Raw genomic sequence first — 18,522 nt, forward strand, 5'->3', positions numbered from 1 at the left:
TTTTTGTCTCTGTTTTCCTCTCCCAAGGCCTCATACTTTCACTTGGCTCTTCTGCTTTAGTCTGTGTGTACACAGCCTTTGAGCTGTAGAAGGCCTTTGAGCCTTCTCAAAGGCCCCTTTAAGCTGTTGGTTGCCCACATGGTTAGATTTAAGAGAATAAAGATAACCAGACTGACTTCACATCTCCTGGCAGTACTCCCTCAGTCTAGGAGAACCCTAACTTGAGCATAGTTAATAGGATCTAGAGTCCTCTGCTGGGTAGAATATGGAGATATTTATGTGTAATATACAGGACAAAAGAAATTAATGATAAGCCAGGTGCTAGGGGTCACACCTGTAATCCTAGCTTCTCAGAAGGCTGAGATCTGAGGATTGTGCAGTTCAAAGCCAGCCTGAGCAGGAAAGTTCGTGAAACTCTTACTTCCACCTAACCGGAAGTGGCACTATAGCTCAAAGTGCTAGTGTTAGTCCTGATAATCCAACCTGTGGCTGCTTTGAGGATTGGCTCTAGCCCAGCCCATCTATGACTCAGAAACAGCGCTCAGGCTTTGAGTTTAAGCTTCACAAATAGGCCTGTATGAAGTAACGGGATAGAATAGGCCAGGGAAGTGCCCACTGGAACACTATTATGAATTCCCACATTCCTGTCGAGGTAGTGCTGGCAGGTGACTCTGGAATAGTAATTGTCAGACAGTAGTCTAGGAGGATGCCTGGTAACCTGGGTTTTCCATTGCAGAGCAGACCTCTGCTGAAGTGCCTATGTGTGCATTTCTTCCCTCAGCCTGCAGTAGCAGCCCTGTTCATGGTATGCAGGAGGCCTCCTTAAATCAGCAGGTGGATGTGGGCAGATTGCTGCAGAAAACACAGGAGGGGCTGCATGTGGTCTCATGTAGAGCCTTTTCCTGTGATTGTGCCTTGGCCTCAGAAACCTCAGGGAAGTCTCAGTCAAACTGCTAAAGACCATAGCTGGCCCCCAAATAACTGACTGCTCGGAGCCGATGTGGTCTATAGTTCCTGCCTTTTTCATTGGCTTGAGACCTATGATTGCTAAGGTCTGACATTAGCCCTGGCCTCTCATGGGATTGGAACTTCAATATAGGACCTTAGGCAACTTGGTGGCTAACTTACTGCTGAGGTAACAAGGAGTTTCACTCTCTGGGCCTGGCCTGCCCACATGGTCTCTCTGCAGGTACCTGAAGGAGTTCCGCACAGAGCAGTGCCCACTCTTCGTGCAACACAAATGTACACAGCATCGACCCTACACCTGCTTCCACTGGCACTTCGTGAACCAGCGCCGCCGCCGGTCCATCCGCCGTCGAGACGGCACCTTCAACTATAGTCCTGACGTCTACTGCACCAAATACGACGAGGCTACAGGCCTCTGCCCGGAGGGTGACGAGTGAGTACCCCACCTGCCCTCAGAGGTGTCCCAGGTATCCTGGGATATGTGCCCTTAGAGTTGGCCAGGCCACTTCTGGAAAGCCAGCCTGTGGCTCCTTTGAGCACTGTCTATAGCCCAGCTAACCTATTACTCAATGCGCCCCTTACTCCCTCCCCCCCCAAGGATCTAGCAAGAAGGTGGTGGGGGCTTTTTTCACGTTTTCTTCCGCTAAACCAGAGAGACCACAACTGACAACTAAGCCAGAGTGGCTCTCTGGGGCTCCCTTGATCCTCCAAAACAGATCCAGGGGCCCTCTTCCTGTCCCACCACCATTTTCTGCACAATTTCAGGCAGGTCCACCATCATGAAAGTTTAAACAGATGGCTTCAGCACTTCCTGTTTGCTGACCCTAAATGTCTTTTCCAGTAATCTCTGTAGAGACACAGGGTAATAACTACACTAATGACAAGCATGAGGTAACAAGTTAGCCTGGGAACCTCCCTGAGGATACAATGGCAGCTGGTCATTTGTTTCAGTTTTGCAGAAGAATGAGGATGATTGCCTCAGAGAGGTTTTGCTTACCACCCCCGACCCTGTCCCTGGGCCCTGTGGACCCGACCCTGTCCCTGGGCCCTGTGGAAGCACTCAGGGCAAGAGGCACTATGCCCAATTTCTAAAATTCCTTAGTTCTTCAGGCGTCCATCCCACCCAGATGCTCCTCTTGAGCATCTACAGGAAGCATGGGAGGACAGGCTCAGCAGGCCCTTCAGGCCTCAGCACTCTGGCAGCAAGCAATGGGATCAGGAAGGCACATCTATGCCTTCCCCCTTGATACAGATTGTCACTACAGATTATGGTGACAGCCCTTCAACACTTGCAGGGAAGATGGGGTCAAGGAGGAGAGCCCACAAATCACAGGAAACAAAGTTGACTGTCCTCCACATCTGTGTTGTAGGTGCCCATTCCTTCACAGGACCACAGGGGACACTGAGCGCAGGTACCATCTTCGTTACTACAAAACTGGAATCTGCATTCACGAAACTGACTCAAAAGGCAACTGTACAAAGAACGGCCTGCACTGTGCTTTTGCTCACGGGCCCCATGACCTCCGCTCCCCTGTCTATGATATCAGGTGGGTTGGTGTGGAACTATGTTCTAGGCACGGGCCTGGGGCTGTTGCTGCTAACCACAAAGAAAATAGGAAACTCTTCCCCCATTGTCTTGTGCTTCCTCCCTACTTAGTCTGTCTTTTGCTCTCCTCCTAGGGAGCTCCAGGCCATGGAGGCCTTGCAGAATGGCCAGACCACAATAGAGGGCAGCATAGAAGGCCAGTCAGCTGGAGCCGCAAGCCATGCCATGATAGAAAAAATCCTCAGTGAGGAGCCTCGGTGGCAAGGTACAGGAAGGACATGAGTGGCCATGCCCCCTATAGCCAGACATCTGCCCTCCTTCTTTCCCTACTGTAGCTGCCCTAAAGACTTGGCTCACACCACCTGCCGCCTCCTCCAGCTGCCACCACCTCTGATGGGAGGCACCCATCCCACCTTACCCATCATTCTAAAGACACGTATAGGAATCTCCCAGATACAGTATTCCAAGATCCCTCCAGGCTTTCACATGTACACAATTATGCTTGTGTTCTCCACTCGTGGGATGACCTCTGGCTCTATAAGCTATGAGTATCTGATGAAGGACAGCATCCTGCTTGGGTTACCAGGCTCTAACTGGCTTTGGCCTGCACTGCCTGCCCATGGGCTGTGAATAGGTAGCCAGAATATTTCCCCAGTAGCTTCTCCTTGCCTTCCCTCCTGAGGTTCTTGGGGTACTCCAGCTCCGCGCCCTGACCCCTGCCCTCTGGCCCCCTGTGCAGAGACCGCTTATGTGCTGGGCAACTATAAGACGGAGCCGTGCAAGAAGCCCCCGCGGCTGTGCCGCCAGGGCTATGCCTGTCCCTACTACCACAACAGCAAGGACCGGCGGCGGAGCCCCCGGAAGCACAAATACAGGTCCTTTGGCCCCAGGAGGCCAGCTGTGGGAGGGAGGAGTGGCAGGGAAGGGATCATGGCTGAGGCTGCTATCACCATGGCTCTTGGGGGTGGGGAGGTAAGCCCTGGGGATTACAAGCCACAGCCAGTTATAAAGGGAGGGACTAGAAAGGATGGCTGAATGGTGGGAGTCTGGTCCAAGTCTTGCATGAATGAGGACCCAGATCAGATAGTCTCTGAGACCCTCAAGTTCTGATTCTGTAGGGCTTATGCAGAGCAGGGGCAGGCCACAGTGCAGCACGTGTAGTGGGGCTGTGGCCTGACTGTCTTGGGCTGGCATGGACTTGATACTTAGCTGAGGGGAGCAAAGCAGTTTTCCTTGATGATAATGACCCAGAGGAACAGCCCAGCTTCTGACACTAGTGAAACCCTTACTTTGCAGCTGGTCTTTTCCATTTCTCACTTGGCCCTGTGAGGTAGGGAGACCAGAGAAGATCCCTGAGCAGAGAAACAGAAGGCTAGTCAGCTGGCCTACAGATGCTCTACAGGTCCCTATCTCATCCTCCCTTCGTGTGTCTGACCCCTCTCATTGGACTAGGTCGTCTCCATGTCCTAATGTCAAACACGGGGATGAGTGGGGAGATCCCGGCAAGTGTGAGAATGGAGATGCCTGCCAGTATTGCCACACCCGCACCGAGCAGCAATTCCACCCAGAGGTGGGTCCTAAGAGTCAGGGTTGGGGCCTTTTGAGAGAGCTCAGAATATCTCCTCGGAAGCAAGGAGAATAAGGGGAAGTGTTTGTGCAGCTTAGAAGAGGGATTTTCAGGCATCACCCCAGGACTCTGCATTCCTTCATATACAGCTTCTTTTGTTCTAACCCCACTCTTCCCTTGCAGTCCTCCATTTCCAGTTTATTCCTCAGGCCTATGGGCAGAGCATGGTGGCTTTGAGCATGAACAGAGCATAGAGGAAGTGGTGTGGTGCTGTGGCTCAAAGTGATAGAGCACTAGCCTTGAGCTGAATAGCTCAGGGACAGTGCCCAGGCCCAGAGTTCAAGCCCCAAACCAACAAAAAAAAAGAAGAAGAAGAAGAACAGAGCATAGAGCCATTTTAAGCTTTGTACCACTCCTTGGGTTGTTTACTAATCAAATGACAATTGGATTTAAGAAGTAAAAAGCTGGGGCCGGGAGTTTGGCCTAGTGGTTAAAGTGCTTGCCTAGCATGCACGAAGACCCGGGTTCAATTCCTTGGTACCACATACATACAGAAAAGCCGGAAGTGGTGCTGAGGCTCAAGTGGTAGAGTGCTAGCCTTGAGAAAGTCCAAGGACAGTGCTCAAGCCCTGAGCCCAAGCCCAGGACTGGAAAAAAAAAAAAAAGAAGTAAAAAGCCGTGGGGGGACGGAGGGAAATGGGTACCAAGACATGTGAAAGGGTATCAATGTATGTGAAGTAATGCACCTTCTATCTGGCAAATATCATGTAACCCTTTTACTAATTACAATTAAAAAAAAATAAAAATAAAAAAAAGAAGTAAAAAGCCCCTTCCAAAACATCCTGTCAGAGGTCAAAGCCCGAGGGACCACAGTCCTTTTGGGCCATGTCAGTGTGACTTTGTAGAAGCAGTGTATGCTGTCCCTGCCTTTGGTTCTGCTGAAGCCAGGACAGTGAGGGTCAAACCCTGGCTACAGGCAGCAGCATAGTAGCAAGTTAGATCCAGTTCAAATATCAACAGCAGGTGTCCTATCAGGGACTGTGGCTGTGGCTACCTGAGATAATGCCTGGGAAACATATTCAGAGATGTATCCCTGGCCCAAAAGAACTAATCTTTCTGTGAGAGGTGGTTGAACTGATGATCTCAGAAGGGAAGGGCATCAGTGGGGAGTGTGATAGGAAGAAGCTGGACATAGTGGTATGCACCTGTAATTCCAGCACTGGTAGGTGAGGAAAGAGGATTGCAATTTGAGTCTAGCCTGAGCTACCCAGCAAGACCCTGTTTGAGTCTAGAAAAAAAAAAAAATATATATATATATATACACACACACATATATATATATGCATATATATAGTATATTTTTTTATTATTATGTAAGAGAGAGACTTGGAGCAGAATGGGAGGGATGCTAGGTTAGCCCCTTCTCACTGAAGGAAGGGAGCCTGCCTGTCATTCTCACAAAACCTGACTAGTCCACTCTGCTTTGCCCCTCCAGATTTATAAATCCACCAAGTGCAACGACATGCAGCAATCAGGCAGCTGTCCCCGAGGACCTTTCTGCGCCTTTGCCCACGTAGAACGTATGTTGTTCCTGCTGTCCTGCTCAGGGCCCCTCTTTTTCCTCTCCCCTCACTCCCTGCTGAGGCTCAGGCAGGGGAGTGGCCCCTGTCATATCCATACAGCATTCCTTATCTGCCTGCAACAGGGCTAGCAGAGCTTGCCCACTGGAAGGATCATTTTCTTTTTCTTTGCAATTAACCTCAGAACTCTGGAGCATCTAAGGCCAGGAAGTAGACATTACAGGCACTGCATTCCTGGTCAGGCACTCTCAGTTGTAAGGTGTTGCATCCTGCCTCCCATAGTTGCATATGTCATTTTCAAGTTGTTGGCAATATGCTCAAAAAAGGGGAAGAAATAGCTTAATTTTTAACAATTTTTTCTTTTCCTTTTCCTTTCTTTGTGTGTGTGTGTGTGTGTGTGTGTGTGTGTGTGTGTGTGTGTGTGTGTGTGTGATTTGGGGCTTGAACTCAGGGCCTAGGTGTTAACACTGAATTTTTTTTTTCTCTAAAGGCTAATGATCTACCATTTAAACCATATCTCCACTTGGTGTTTTTTTGCTGATAAGTGGAGATAAGAGTCTCAGGGACTTTCTTGCTTAGTCTGGCTTTGAACCACAATCCTCAGATTTATCTAGGATTGCAGGTGTGAGTCACTGATGCTTAACATTTTTATTTAGTACAATATAAAACTTACTCAAAAAATTCTTGGCTTTTTTTTTTTTTTTTTGGTGGGTCATGGGACGTCAACTCGGCCTGGACACTGTCCCTGAGCTCTTCAGCTCAAGGCTACCACCCTACTCTTGAGTCAAGCCCCACTTCCCGTTTTCTAGAGGTTAACTGGAGGTAAGAGTCTCAGGTTCTTTGTGTCCATGCTGGCTTTGAACCTTGATCCTCAGATCTCAGCCTCCTGAGTAGCTAGGCTTACAGGCCTCAGCCACCATACCCTTGCTCTTTGCTTTTTTTTGTATATGTACTGTCTTGGAGATCAGATCTGTATTTTAACACCTGTCTCACATTTTTGGTTCAGATAAGCCTTTTCTGAGATTTCAGCGGTCCATGGCTTCTGTAGGGGGACAAATGCTGAGTGTTACCCTCCGGTGCATTGGAGATCACTGTTCCAGTTCCTATCCTCTTTCATGCTTGGCCCTCTCTGAGATTGAAGTAACAAATAAAATGATCCTGGGAGAGAGAATCATGAGGGGCACAAACATAATGCCCAGCATGGGTACTGGGACCACACAGTTAAGACAGTGAAGGAGTCACACCGTGAACTCAAATCCTACCTCATCTATCTTCTAGATTTTAGGCAATTCAGGAGACTTCAATTTCTCTTTCTATAAAAAGGGAGATGGTGCGCTGGGAGTTTGGACTAGTGGTAGAGTGCTTGCCTAGCATGCATGGAGACCCAGGTTTGATTCCTCAGTACTGCATACATAGAAAAAGCCAGAAGTGGTGCTATGGCTCAAGTGGTAGAGTTCTAGCCTTGAGCCCCACGACTGGCAAAAAAAAAGAAAAGAAAAAAGGGAGATGGTGATATTACCTGTATTATGTTTTGTTGCTGTGGAGATTGACAGGTTTAGTTTTGGGTTCTGGTACTGGAGCTGAATTCAGGGCCTCAGTGCCCAGCCTGAGGTTGATTGAATACAAAGTGCTGGCACTACACTTGACATGTAGTAAGAGGAGGGCATGGCATCAATAGAAGTGAAAATGAAGCCAACCTGTAATTCTAGCTACTCAGGAGGCTGAGGTCTGAGGATCATGGTCCAAAGCCAGCCCAGGCAGGAAAATATGAGAGTCTTTTATCTCCATTTAACCACCAAAAAAACAAAAATGGTGTTGTGACTCAAAGTGATAGAACTCGAGCCTTGAGAAGACAAGCTCTGGGACAGCCCCCAGACCATGAGTTCAAGCCCCATGACTGATAACAAAAGGAAAAAAAAGAAAATGAGTGGAATGATGCTCATTAGGTGTAGGGGAATGTGTAGTCTCCTTTGGATGATATATAAGAGCATTTTTGAAGGAACCAAGAAGGCTTGAAGACCTGCTGATTCCTGTCCCCTTCTTGCAGAGCCACCTCTAAGTGATGATTTACAGCCTTCCTCAGCTATATCCAGCCCCACTCAGCCGGGTCCTGTCTTGTACATGCCATCTGCTGCCGGAGACTCAGTGCCTGTGAGCCCCTCTAGCCCACACGCTCCTGACCTCAGCACCGTATGTTCCTATCCTGTGGTGTGGGTGGGCAGCAGGCTTGTACTTGGGGAGGAAGCCCTAGTATTTACATTAACACTAAGGGGGATCTGGGGATCTGCCTTTATTTGCTCCAAGTGTCTCTATCAAAGTAGGGGTGCTTCTTCAGAACCTGTGGTGATCAGCAAGGGTAGCCTAGCACAAGGCCTTGTGCCACTGCTCACTACTAAATCTCCCTGAGGGTCAGGGACCCCTGAATGCTTGTTGCCAGATAGCAACAGCCTCTTACTGAGTCCCCAGCAGATTGCAGGTGGAAGAGAGGTCATGCTCCTGCCTCTGTCATGCCAACTAGTACACCTGTCTTCTTCTGTAGCTCCTCTGCAGGAACAGTGGCCTGGGCAGTCCATCCCATCTTTGTGGCTCTCCACCAGGCTCTGGCCGAAAAGCCCCAAATCTAGAGGGCCTTGTCTTCCCAGGGGAGTCCAGCCTTGCTCCTGGCAGCTACAAGAAAGCGCCTGGGTTTGAGAGGGAAGATCAGGTGGGAGCTGAGTACCTGAAAAACTTCAAGTGCCAGGTAAAGGATATGAGGAGCGGAAGAGAACAGTTACCCAGAGAGTATGGCTCTTTCTTTCCTCCTCGGGGTGAACCGTTCAGAGAAGAGTGTGGTCTAACTATGGGGAGGACAGTGGGAGCTGAGGCTGAGCAGTGAATGATGTCACTCCATTTCTCAGCTGAGGACGGGAGGCTCAGGCTATATGTAGCATCCTCAGAATCACAGAACCAGGCGTAGAAAAGCAGCATTCACTCCTACCCTGAGCTGCCCCAATGGGATAATGGGTTCTGGGACAGCAGCATGAGTTCCCAAAAGCCTGACAACAAGCCTTCTTGTTGGGAAAGAGGAGCAGCCTTCTACTTAGGGAGAAAGGGTCAGGTGAACTGGACTCAGCTTCCCAGTGCTGTATTCACCTCCTGCTCCCTGACTTTTCTTTCTCAGGCTAAATTAAAACCACACTCACTAGAACCCAGGAGTCAAGAACAACCTCTGCTTCAACCCAAACAGGTAGAGTTCTCAATCCCTTCCAAACCCCTTCTGTATCCACCAGTGGATAGGGCAGACCTAGAGTCCCAGCCAACTTCAACAAATGGGATACTACGTTCTCCATAAGCTAGAGTAGGACCAGCCTAGCCACAAATCCAGAAGGTATGGTGGGGGGGAGGGGGTGCATCCTATCTAGGCCTGGGGCAGCCAAGGAAGACCTAGAAGATGCCTCTCCCCTTAGCCTTTCCAGGCCGGCTCTGCCCTCTGCCATGGTCTGTTCAGGCAGATATCCTCATTGCTTCTCCTCACTATCGTTGCAGGACGTGTTGGGCATCCTTCCTGTGGGAAGTCCTCTGACCTCAAGCATCTCTTCCAGTATCACCTCCAGCCTGGCAGCCACTCCCCCCAGCCCTGCAGGCACCAGCAGTGCCCCTGGCATGAATGCAAATGCTCTGCCTTTTTACCCCACGAGTGACACGGTAGAGTCGGTTATAGGTAATTAGTCCAGATCTGTTTACAAGCTTGGGGTCAGGCCTGGAGTCAAGAGACATGAGGTTTTTGACCAGACACCTTAGATATTTTGACTTGAAGGAGTCAGGATGGGCACTCTAGAGCCTTTGAGCTAATGGAAAATGAGTTCATAATACAGGTCCAAGACATTGGCTGGGAATGTAACCTAGTAGTAGAGAATTTGCTTAGCATGCATGAAAACCTGGGTTTGATTCCTCAGTACCACATACATAGAAAAGCCAGAAGTGGTGCTGTGGCTCAAGTGGTAGAGCACTAGCCTTGAGGAAAGCTCACCCAGGGGCGGGGGATGGGGCAAGAGTATCTATCTATCTATCTATCTATCTATTTATCTATCTATCTTATCTATGGCCAAGCCAGGCACCAGTAGTTCTCACCTATAATCATAGCCACAGGCTGATTTCAGCTGGAAGCCAGCTTGGGCAGGAAAGTCCATAAGACTCTTTATTTCCAGTTAATCACCAAAAGCCAGGAGTGAAACATATATCCTAAGTTGTAGAGCACCAGTCTTAAATGAAAAAGTTAAGGGATTGGTCTGGGAATGTGGCTCAGTGGTAGAGTGCTTGCCCAGCATGCATCAAGTTTAACTCCTCAATACCACGTACACAAAAAATGCCAGAAGTGGTGTTGTGGCTCTAGTAATGGAGTGTTGGCCTTGAACAAAAGAAGATCAAGAACAGTGTCCAGGCCCTGAGTTCAAGCCCCAGGACTGTCCAAAAAAAAAAAAAAAAATACTAGCTGTACTTCAGCTAGACCATGCATTCTCTACTAGACATCCTCGTGAACTGAATAACCTGCACAGCTGTCTTTGGAGTACTGGCAATTAGAAGTCAATGTTGCTGGACTTCATGTGGCACCATAATAGATCATGTGCTTTGAATATGCAAGGACTTGGGTTTAATCCCCAGCCTCAAGAAGTCACTGTAACTTTCCATCATCGTTTGTAGTTATCTACTTTGTGCCAGATTGCTGGCAGGATAAGGTGATGTTTCTTGCCTCCTTCCTAGGCTAGCTCAGCAGAAGACACTGGCATTTGTCAGGAACCTGCTGTACACTGGCCATGAAGGGCCCAGAGTTCTGCCCACTCGCTCTCTCCTTTTATTTTTTTATTTTGCCAGTCCTGGGGCTTGAACTCAGGGCCTTAGCATTGTCCTTGGGCTTTTTCCTCAAAGCTAGCACTCTGCCACTTGAGTGACAGGACCATTTCCGGCTTTTCTATATATGTGGTACCAAGGAATCAAACCTGGGTCTTCGTGCATGCTAGGCAAGCACTCTACCACTAGGCCAAACTCCCAGCCCCCTGCCCACTCTCTTGAATTCAGGGTGAGACATACATCCCAACATCAGGACATCATGCATCATACCTGTGACAGAGGCAGAGATCTTGGATTTGGTCCCTTTTATTTTTATTTTTTATTTTTTTTCCAGTCTTGGAGCTTAATCTGAGGGCCTGGGCACTGTCCCTGGGCTTCTTTTGCTCAAGGCTAGCACTCTACCACTGGAACTACAGTTCTACATTTGGCCTTTTCTGTGTATGTGATACTGAGGCATGGAACCCAGGGTTACATGCATGCCAGGCAAGCACTTTACCACTAAGCCACATTCCCAGCCCTGGGTCCCAGTGGGTCCCTTTTGTTTTTGGGATGGTACCTCATGCTAGCCTCTAACTAAAGATCCTCCTATTTTAGCCTTCCAAGTAATTGGGATTATAAGCTGCAACACTATGCCCAGTCTGGATTATGTTGTTTATTTATTTATTCATTTTTTTTTCCCCCTAAAGCTAATATTCTACCACTTTGAGCCACAACACCACTTCCGGTTTTCTGGTAGTTAATTGGAGATAAAGAATTTCATGGATGGGCTGGGAGTTAGGCCTATTGAAATGGTTCTGTGACTCAAGTGGTAGGTCTAGCATTGAGAAAGCCAAGGACAATACTCAGGCCTTGAGTTCAAGCCCCAGGACTGGCAAAAAAAATTTCATGGATTCTCCTGCTAGAGCTGGCTTTAAGCTGTAATCCTCAGATCTTAGCCTCCTGAGTAGCTACAATTGGTGCTCAGCTTGTAGGTTCTATTTTGATTCCTCCTGAGGTATCAAAGACTTTAGAGAAGAGTTGCTTGAGATTGACTTAGCAGAGGCTGTCAGGGTCAGTGAGGGCAGAGGGAGAGCAGGGGTGGGAAATGAGGTGGTCAGGGAACCCAGAGCATGGCACTTGGGAGGCCTACATCTCAATCTCTATCTCTAGAATCTGCCTTGGATGACCTGGACCTGAATGAGTTTGGGGTGGCTGCCCTAGAGAAGACTTTCGATAACAGCACAGTGCCCCACCCTGGCAGCATCACCATCGGTACTGGGCGATGGGTGGGCAGGGTGGCCTGCAGGGTGCTTCAGGGGCCCACTGGCATGGGTCCTCTGCTCCATGTGGTCCATGTGGCTTGCCCTACCCTTAACCAGCCTGCCCTGTGGGGCCTCTCTTGCAGGTGGCAGTTTGTTACAAAGCTCTGCACCCGTGAATATCCCTGGCTCCTTGGGCAGCTCAGCTTCCTTCCACTCTGCCTCCCCATCCCCTCCCGTCAGCCTTTCCTCACATTTCCTGCAGCAGCCCCAGGGCCACCTTAATCAATCAGAAAACACATTTTTGGGGACCTCAGCATCACATGGATCTTTAGGTAAGAGGGGAATCTAGTACCTTTTAGGAAATGCCTTTGACCACTCAGTCATGGCGTATCACCCAGGCACTGAGAGCAGGGCCTCCTATCAGCCCTACCTATGTGATCATAAGTGATTTAGTTTCTATTTTAGCCTCCTGTGCTGTGGAATGTGTACAGTGGTTATGAGGTGGAAATGAAATCCTCTGATGGAAGGAATAGACCAATGCAGAAAGGAGCATAGGACCAAGGGCTAAGCTCTGTGGTCCCTAGGTTTGATGATCTTTAGCACAGAATTTATTTTTTTTAATTTATTGTTTATTTGTTTGTTTTTATTTTTGCCAGTCCTGGGCTTGGTCTCAGAGCCTGAGCACTGTTCTTGGGTTTTTTTCAAGGCTAGGGCTCTACCACTTGAGCCACAGCACCACTTCTGCCTTTTTTCTATGTATCTGGTAGCAAGGAATTGAACCCGGGTCTTTGTGTATGCTAGGCAAGCACTCTACCACCAGGCCAAATTCCTGACCCCATTTAGCACACAACCAAATAAACAACTTTTCCAGTGATCCAGAGCTTCAACAGGCTGGTCACACCCACTGGGGTTCCAGAGACCAAGGAGCTCCTAGATCAGGCTCAGCCAGGCTCAGAGCACCCTTCAGAGGCAAAGGTAGATCCTGATCTAGTCCACCTCATCATTAGAACAGTGTTCTAATGGGTCTGTGTTCTGTGGGTAGAAGCAAAGCATGGATCCCACAGCTCTGCCACCACAGCCAGGGGTGTGTCTCTTCAGGTGGGGTTGTAAGGGATTTTTCCTGAGGTCATGCTATATAGACCAGCACAGTATAGCTCAGTGAATGGCAGCTGTTCAGAAACCTCCTCCACAGTGCTAGTCCTCTGGATAGCTGTAGGGACTGACTAAAAGCTTTTTTTCTTTCCTTTCCTTTTTTTTTTTTGGTTGTGGGACCTGAACTCTGGGTCTGGGTGTTATCCTTGAACTCCTCAGCTGAAGGCTACCACCCTATCCCTTGAGCCACAGTGACACTTCCTGTTTTCTGGTGATGGATATGAGTCTCATGGATTTTTTTTTTAGTGCCTAGGCTGGCCTTGAACAATCATCTTCAGATCTTAGCCTTCTGAGTAACTAGGCATGAGCTTTGCTTTTTTTCTTTTTTGCCAGTCCTAGAGTCTGGGCACTGTCCCTGAACTTTTGCTCAAGGCTAGCACTCCATGACATTAGCCACAAAACTACTTCTGGCATGTGGTACTGAAGAATGGAACCTAGGACTTCATGTAGGCAAGCACTCTACCAGTAAGCCACGTTCCCAGGCCCTGAAAACCTTTTGGCAGTTCTCATCTCATTCTTGGAGATCCACAGTACTTCCCCAGTTAGATGGAGGCTATTCTCTGGCATGAACTGTGTCCACTGAGGTGTCATCCGGCTCCCCGGGAGTCCTCCAGTTCAGTCATAGACATGCAGTACTGGGTATTGAGTCACAGGGGTGATTGGGTAGGGGGTGTAGTCTCTGAAGTCTCTTCCCAAGAGAGTAACTAGCAGCTGCATGGCAAAAGCATGGTGCAGGTAGGCAGAACGCACTGTCAGGCCAGCGTCAGTGTTGTGGTTTAGATGGTGGTCCCTCTTGGGACAGGGCAGTTGGAATCAAGAATATACAGGACAGCACTCCCCTGCTCTCAGTACACTTGTGTTACTCAAAGAATAGGCAGGCTGAAATCTGGTTGTGGAACATCCTGGCTGGACTAGTGGGAAAGGGAGCAAGGAAGTAGTCATGGGAATAGTGTGTGTGGGTAGTAGGCGCTCAGAGATAAGTGTGGGAACTTCATGAAGACAGTGGCTGCCCTGGAGCCCGGAGTGCAGAAAACACATTGGTTAAGGAAGTGGGTGAGCAGACGGCACCCTCGATTACTAGCAAGAGCAGGTCTACCTTTGGAGCCAGAAGCCCTTGCTGTTTTGGGGGGCTTTTTTGTTTTGTTTTGTTTTGTTTTGCTGTAGTCCTCTGCTTTTATGTGATTCCTGGTAGAACATACAATCTCTGTCTATAAAACAGGAGGGTCCTGGCTCCTCCAGTTTGGGCCTTTCCAACCTGGGGGGCACTGGCTAGTGACTTATCTTTACTTTTCCTCCTGATATTGCCTGTCAGGACTCTTCCCCAGTCTCACAGATTGATCCCTGAGCTCTAGCTGAACAGTGAGGTACTCACCAGCTCCCTCACTTTTGTCTGTGCTCCCATGTGGTACATCCTAAGCACTTGAGTTCCCCTATCAGGACAGTGATACAAATGAGGATCTGAGAGTCACAACTCAGGTGGCAGCTACTAAGTAGTAGGTGGCACCACTGTTGAGGTCTGACTCAGCCCCAGGCATCTTCGCAGACTGCTCTCCTGTTCTACAAATTTCAGTCTGACATGAGGCACAATCACTGATGGTCTAAACAGTCTCTAGAAGACCTCAGGCAGGGCTGGCCAGGGCCCGAGCCCTTCCCAGCTGATGTTCCTCCCCTCCCCGGGGCAGGTCTGAACGGGATGAACAGCAGCATCTGGGAGCATTTTGCCTCTGGAAGCTTCTCCCCAGGCACTTCTCCTGCCTTCCTATCAGGGCCAGGGGCTGCTGAGCTGGCCCGGCTTCGGCAAGAGCTAGATGAAGCCAACGGCACCATCAAGCAGTGGGAGGAGTCCTGGAAGCAGGCTAAGCAGGTACTGGGCCCCACGCCCACCTGCCAAGCCCAGCCTGGCAATGCCCAGCCCTGGTCCACCCCACATAGTGGGCATGGGTGGAGACAAAACACACAGGGGCCTGGAGAACAGAGCATAATCTTTAGCTTGCCCCCTCTCCACCATGGGAGGAAAGGCTGACTTTGCCAGTCAGGACACTGCAGGCCTGGAGCCTCCTCTGGGATCTGTTTGTGTAGGCTAACCACAGGATCTCCTGCTTCTCCCTGGAAGCCTGGACTCTTCTGGCTACTAGGTCAGAGATGGACCTTCAGTCCAGTAATAGTCCAGCTGACCATGGTGTGAGCCCTGTCCTGTCTTGACATGCTAGGCTCTGCCTCCTTCCCTGCCCTCAGAGGGAGTCTCCTATAGGTCCTGAAACCTCTCTCCTCTGCAGGCGGCATCAGCCTCCTCCCTGCCCCCTCCCCAGACAGCAGGCCTAGCTTCCCAGCAGGCCCTGCAACCAGAGTGGCCCATTCAGGCTCCCAGAGATGCTCTCTGGGGGGCAGGGGGGCAGGGGTAGGGGGCCATTGTGATGAGGTGCTGCGTGTTGGGCCCACAGGCTTGTGATGCCTGGAAGAAGGAGGCAGAAGAGGCTGGTGAGCGGGCCAGCGCAGCAGGCGCCGAGTGCGAGCTGGCCCGGGAGCAGCGGGATGCACTGGAGGTGCAGGTGAAGAAGCTCCAGGAGGAGCTGGAGCGGCTACATGCAGGTCCCGACCCCCCAGCCCTGCCCGCCTTCCCTGACCTGGAGGCTCTCTCGCTTTCCACCCTCTACTCCCTCCAGAAGCAGCTTCGGGCCCACCTGGAACAAGTGGACAAGGTCAGCCCCAAGTCAGCGGGCAGGGGCACCCTGTGGCCTCGGCCAGCACCTTGAGAACCTGTGCTCAACACTGAGCCAGTACTCGCTGTGCTAGTCTCCCCAGAAGGGGTGAGGAGAGAATGAATGCTCTGCTGGGAAGGCAAGAGTGCCTGGGCGGCAAGGTGTCATGTCCACTCCTAGTTCCCTCTCTGAACTAAGTTAGAGCCACGTTCCTACACTGTAAGTGCCATTCTAGTCCTCCACATACAGTGACACCACACACAGTTCAGGCCTCTGCTGCGTGTGCCCCCTGGTATGGTATGGCCCCGTAGAAGCAGCATTCTTTTCCTTCATAGTGCCTTCAGCTTAAGTCGTCCCTGTTGCATAGCGCCTCTATAGGCTTCATGTTTCCCACACAGGGGCCTGGGTGACTGCGCTCAGGGGCACTAATGCCCGGAGGGGTGGGCATTCTGCTGTTACCAATCTGTGTCTTAGTTTGCTCCTCCAAAGGATCTAAAGTAAGAATCCATGGGGCTTCTTGCTTGACTTGGGGTGAGGCTGTTGGCAGAGACTATGCTCAACACCACGTTGTTGCTTTCCTTACAGGCTGTGTTCCACATGCAGTCGGTGAAATGCCTTAAGTGTCAGGAGCAGACCCGGGCAGTGCTGCCTTGCCAACACGCGGTGCTGTGTGAGCTCTGTGCCGAGGGCAGTGAGTGTCCAGTCTGCCAACCCAACCGGGCCCACACTCTTCAGTCGTGACCCTTCAGGCCTGGCCCAGCCGGGCCCAGATCTTTTCACCTAGGACTTTTTAAAAGTATATATATATATATATATATATATATATAATAGATATAGATATATATATATATAGATCTGTATGTATGTATGTATGTATGTATGTATGTGTATATGGTTATATGTATACATTTATGTATGTGAGCAGGTGTGCGTGGTGGCCAGCGTGTGCACAGTGTGTGTATATCTGTATATAGATATAAACACACACTTTAAAACAGACTTACCAAGCACTTTTTAAAGAAGAAAAGACTATTTTGCAGTCCTCCCCTGCCTACTCCTCACCCTTCCCACTCAGAGACAAAGTCCTTTTCCCACTGACCTTTTGGCAGAAAATCTGTTTCTCTTTTTTTAATGTAGGAACTAACTATTTTTAACTTCTTCCCAGGGCCTGAGTGGGAAGGGTGGGAGGCCGAGGGGGGTGGTGGGGAGAAGACAATGCCTTCAGGGCTGTTCTGCTCACCCTGCCTCACCAGGCCAGGGCTGGTGGCAAAATGTGGAAGCTTCAGGTTCCCCAGTTCTCAACTGTGAGGGCCTCAGGGAGGCCTGAGGGTGTGCTGGGGGTCTAAGCAAGCTTAGCGCCTCCATTCACCAAATGTGTATGTAGTCCTGGGGACAGCTGCAGGAGCTGGCAAGCCGCAGTCGCTAGGCCAGCTCCACTCCTGTGTCTGGGCCCTTGAAGCCCCTCAAGGGACAAGGCTCAACTTTATCCCTCAGGTTCTTGAGGCCTGGGTTTCCCCTCAGTCCTTTCCTCTTAGACTATACAGAACAGCCTCCTTGCCCTCCCCTGACCACCTCCCAGGCTGCCACTGCTCTCCCCTGCTCCTGCCTCTTCTCTGATGTGGCTCCTGTGCCGCCCACCCCCTCCTTCTGGCAGCTAGCAGGGCAATTGATGGGGAGGAGTGCGGCCTGAGGACCAAGGGGGCTCAGGCCCTGCCCTCCTCTTCCGGAGGGGCTCCATATGCATTCCTTGGTGCTCTCTGAGTGCAGCTGACGTCCTGCCATTTTGGGCAGACGCCTGTGTGCATGTGTGTGCGTGCCTGTCCAATGTATATTGTGTCTTAGCTTCAATTTTAAAAATGGTTTTGTACAGAGAGATGCAGCAGGGTGGGGAGGGCAGAGTGGGCAGAAGAAAGTGACCTCGCGCCCAGCACTCGTGGTGGGCAAGCCAGAGAGGGCTGTGAAGAGTCTGTCCCAGTCCAGGCCCCCTTGGGCTCAGCACGAAAGGGCTTTCAATGAATTACGTGAAAACTTTCTCCTTTTTAAAAAACAAAACAAAACAAAAAAAAAGCAAAAATCAAAGCAAACCTATTGGAAATAAAATATGAACTTGCGGTGTTTGTTTATTAATGGGTCAGTGGGCCCCCAAGTGGGGATCTCCAGAGTGCAAGGTGGGCAGAAGCCCTGCCTGCTGCGGAAGCAACCCTGCACACACCCTGCCATGGGGGAGGCAGCTAAAGAGGTCTGGTCCCCTCCTGGCCCAAAGGCAGCTCAAGTATCTGCTGGGACCAATGTGGTTAGGGGTCAGTTAGCCTGAGACAAAGGCAGAAAAATGACATTTCTATGAAGGGCTTTTGTCCTCAGCTGAGTAGTTTCCTTATTGTTGATGTTTCCCAAAAGGCAGTTAGTTGGGCCCTAAGTTGTTTTTCAAAGGAACAGGCAGTGCATTCCCATCTAGATGATTAGGATCAAAGCATAACAGGAAAGTAGGGAAGACACAGGAGCCCGTGGCTCACAACTGTAATCCTAGCTACTTAGGAGGCTGAGACCTGAGGATCAGTATTGGAAGCCAGCCCAGATAGGGAAGTACATGAGACTTACCTCCAGTTAAACACTAAAAAGCTAGAAGTAAAGCCACATTTTCCTAGCTTTTAGCAAAAGAGTCCTGAGTCCAACCCCAGGAAAGGTAGGTACACGCGCTAACACAATTAAGCAAGTAGCTAGGAAAGTATCTTGTCTTATCTTGCCTCACCCTACCCAGTAATTTTTGGAGCCTGAGCTGGTATAGTAGGTACATCATAATGTCTCCTATAATATCAAACTTCTATATCACATTCTTCTTTAATTGGAGTAATAATCTTTGGCTCTCAAACAAGTCAGGCTGTAAGAATCACATGCTCTGCCCTGGTGCTGTGCCCCCTGCCTGTCAGCTCATGCAAACCTTATC

General features: G+C 49.9%; 1 protein-coding gene across 3 annotated transcripts in view; it reads left to right on the forward strand.

Annotated features, from left to right (window-relative positions):
- Unk (unk zinc finger) overlaps positions 1-18,006 on the forward strand; it is a 31,842-nt gene extending 13,836 nt beyond the window's left edge. The window contains exons 2-16 of one of the 3 annotated variants that reach the window (XM_090350314.1): positions 1,190-1,399; positions 2,337-2,513; positions 2,647-2,777; positions 3,252-3,387; positions 3,965-4,082; positions 5,575-5,659; positions 7,707-7,849; positions 8,199-8,399; positions 8,820-8,885; positions 9,185-9,359; positions 11,636-11,737; positions 11,871-12,059; positions 14,562-14,743; positions 15,321-15,578; positions 16,164-18,006. In XM_090350314.1, coding sequence (XP_090206440.1) covers positions 1,190-1,399; positions 2,337-2,513; positions 2,647-2,777; positions 3,252-3,387; positions 3,965-4,082; positions 5,575-5,659; positions 7,707-7,849; positions 8,199-8,399; positions 8,820-8,885; positions 9,185-9,359; positions 11,636-11,737; positions 11,871-12,059; positions 14,562-14,743; positions 15,321-15,578; positions 16,164-16,319 — 2,329 coding nt within the window. In that variant the 3' untranslated portion in view covers positions 16,320-18,006. The remainder of the gene's footprint in view (positions 1-1,189; positions 1,400-2,336; positions 2,514-2,646; positions 2,778-3,251; positions 3,388-3,964; positions 4,083-5,574; positions 5,660-7,706; positions 7,850-8,198; positions 8,400-8,819; positions 8,886-9,184; positions 9,360-11,635; positions 11,738-11,870; positions 12,060-14,561; positions 14,744-15,320; positions 15,579-16,163) is intronic. The other 2 variants (XM_090350312.1, XM_090350313.1) reach the window with 2 other exon arrangements.
- Positions 18,007-18,522: the final 516 nt, after the last annotated feature.

Source organism: Megascapheus bottae, chromosome 17, assembly GCF_031878675.1.
Source record: "Megascapheus bottae isolate mThoBot1 chromosome 17, mThoBot2.hap1, whole genome shotgun sequence".
In the NCBI taxonomy this organism is placed as follows: domain Eukaryota; kingdom Metazoa; phylum Chordata; class Mammalia; order Rodentia; family Geomyidae; genus Megascapheus; species Megascapheus bottae.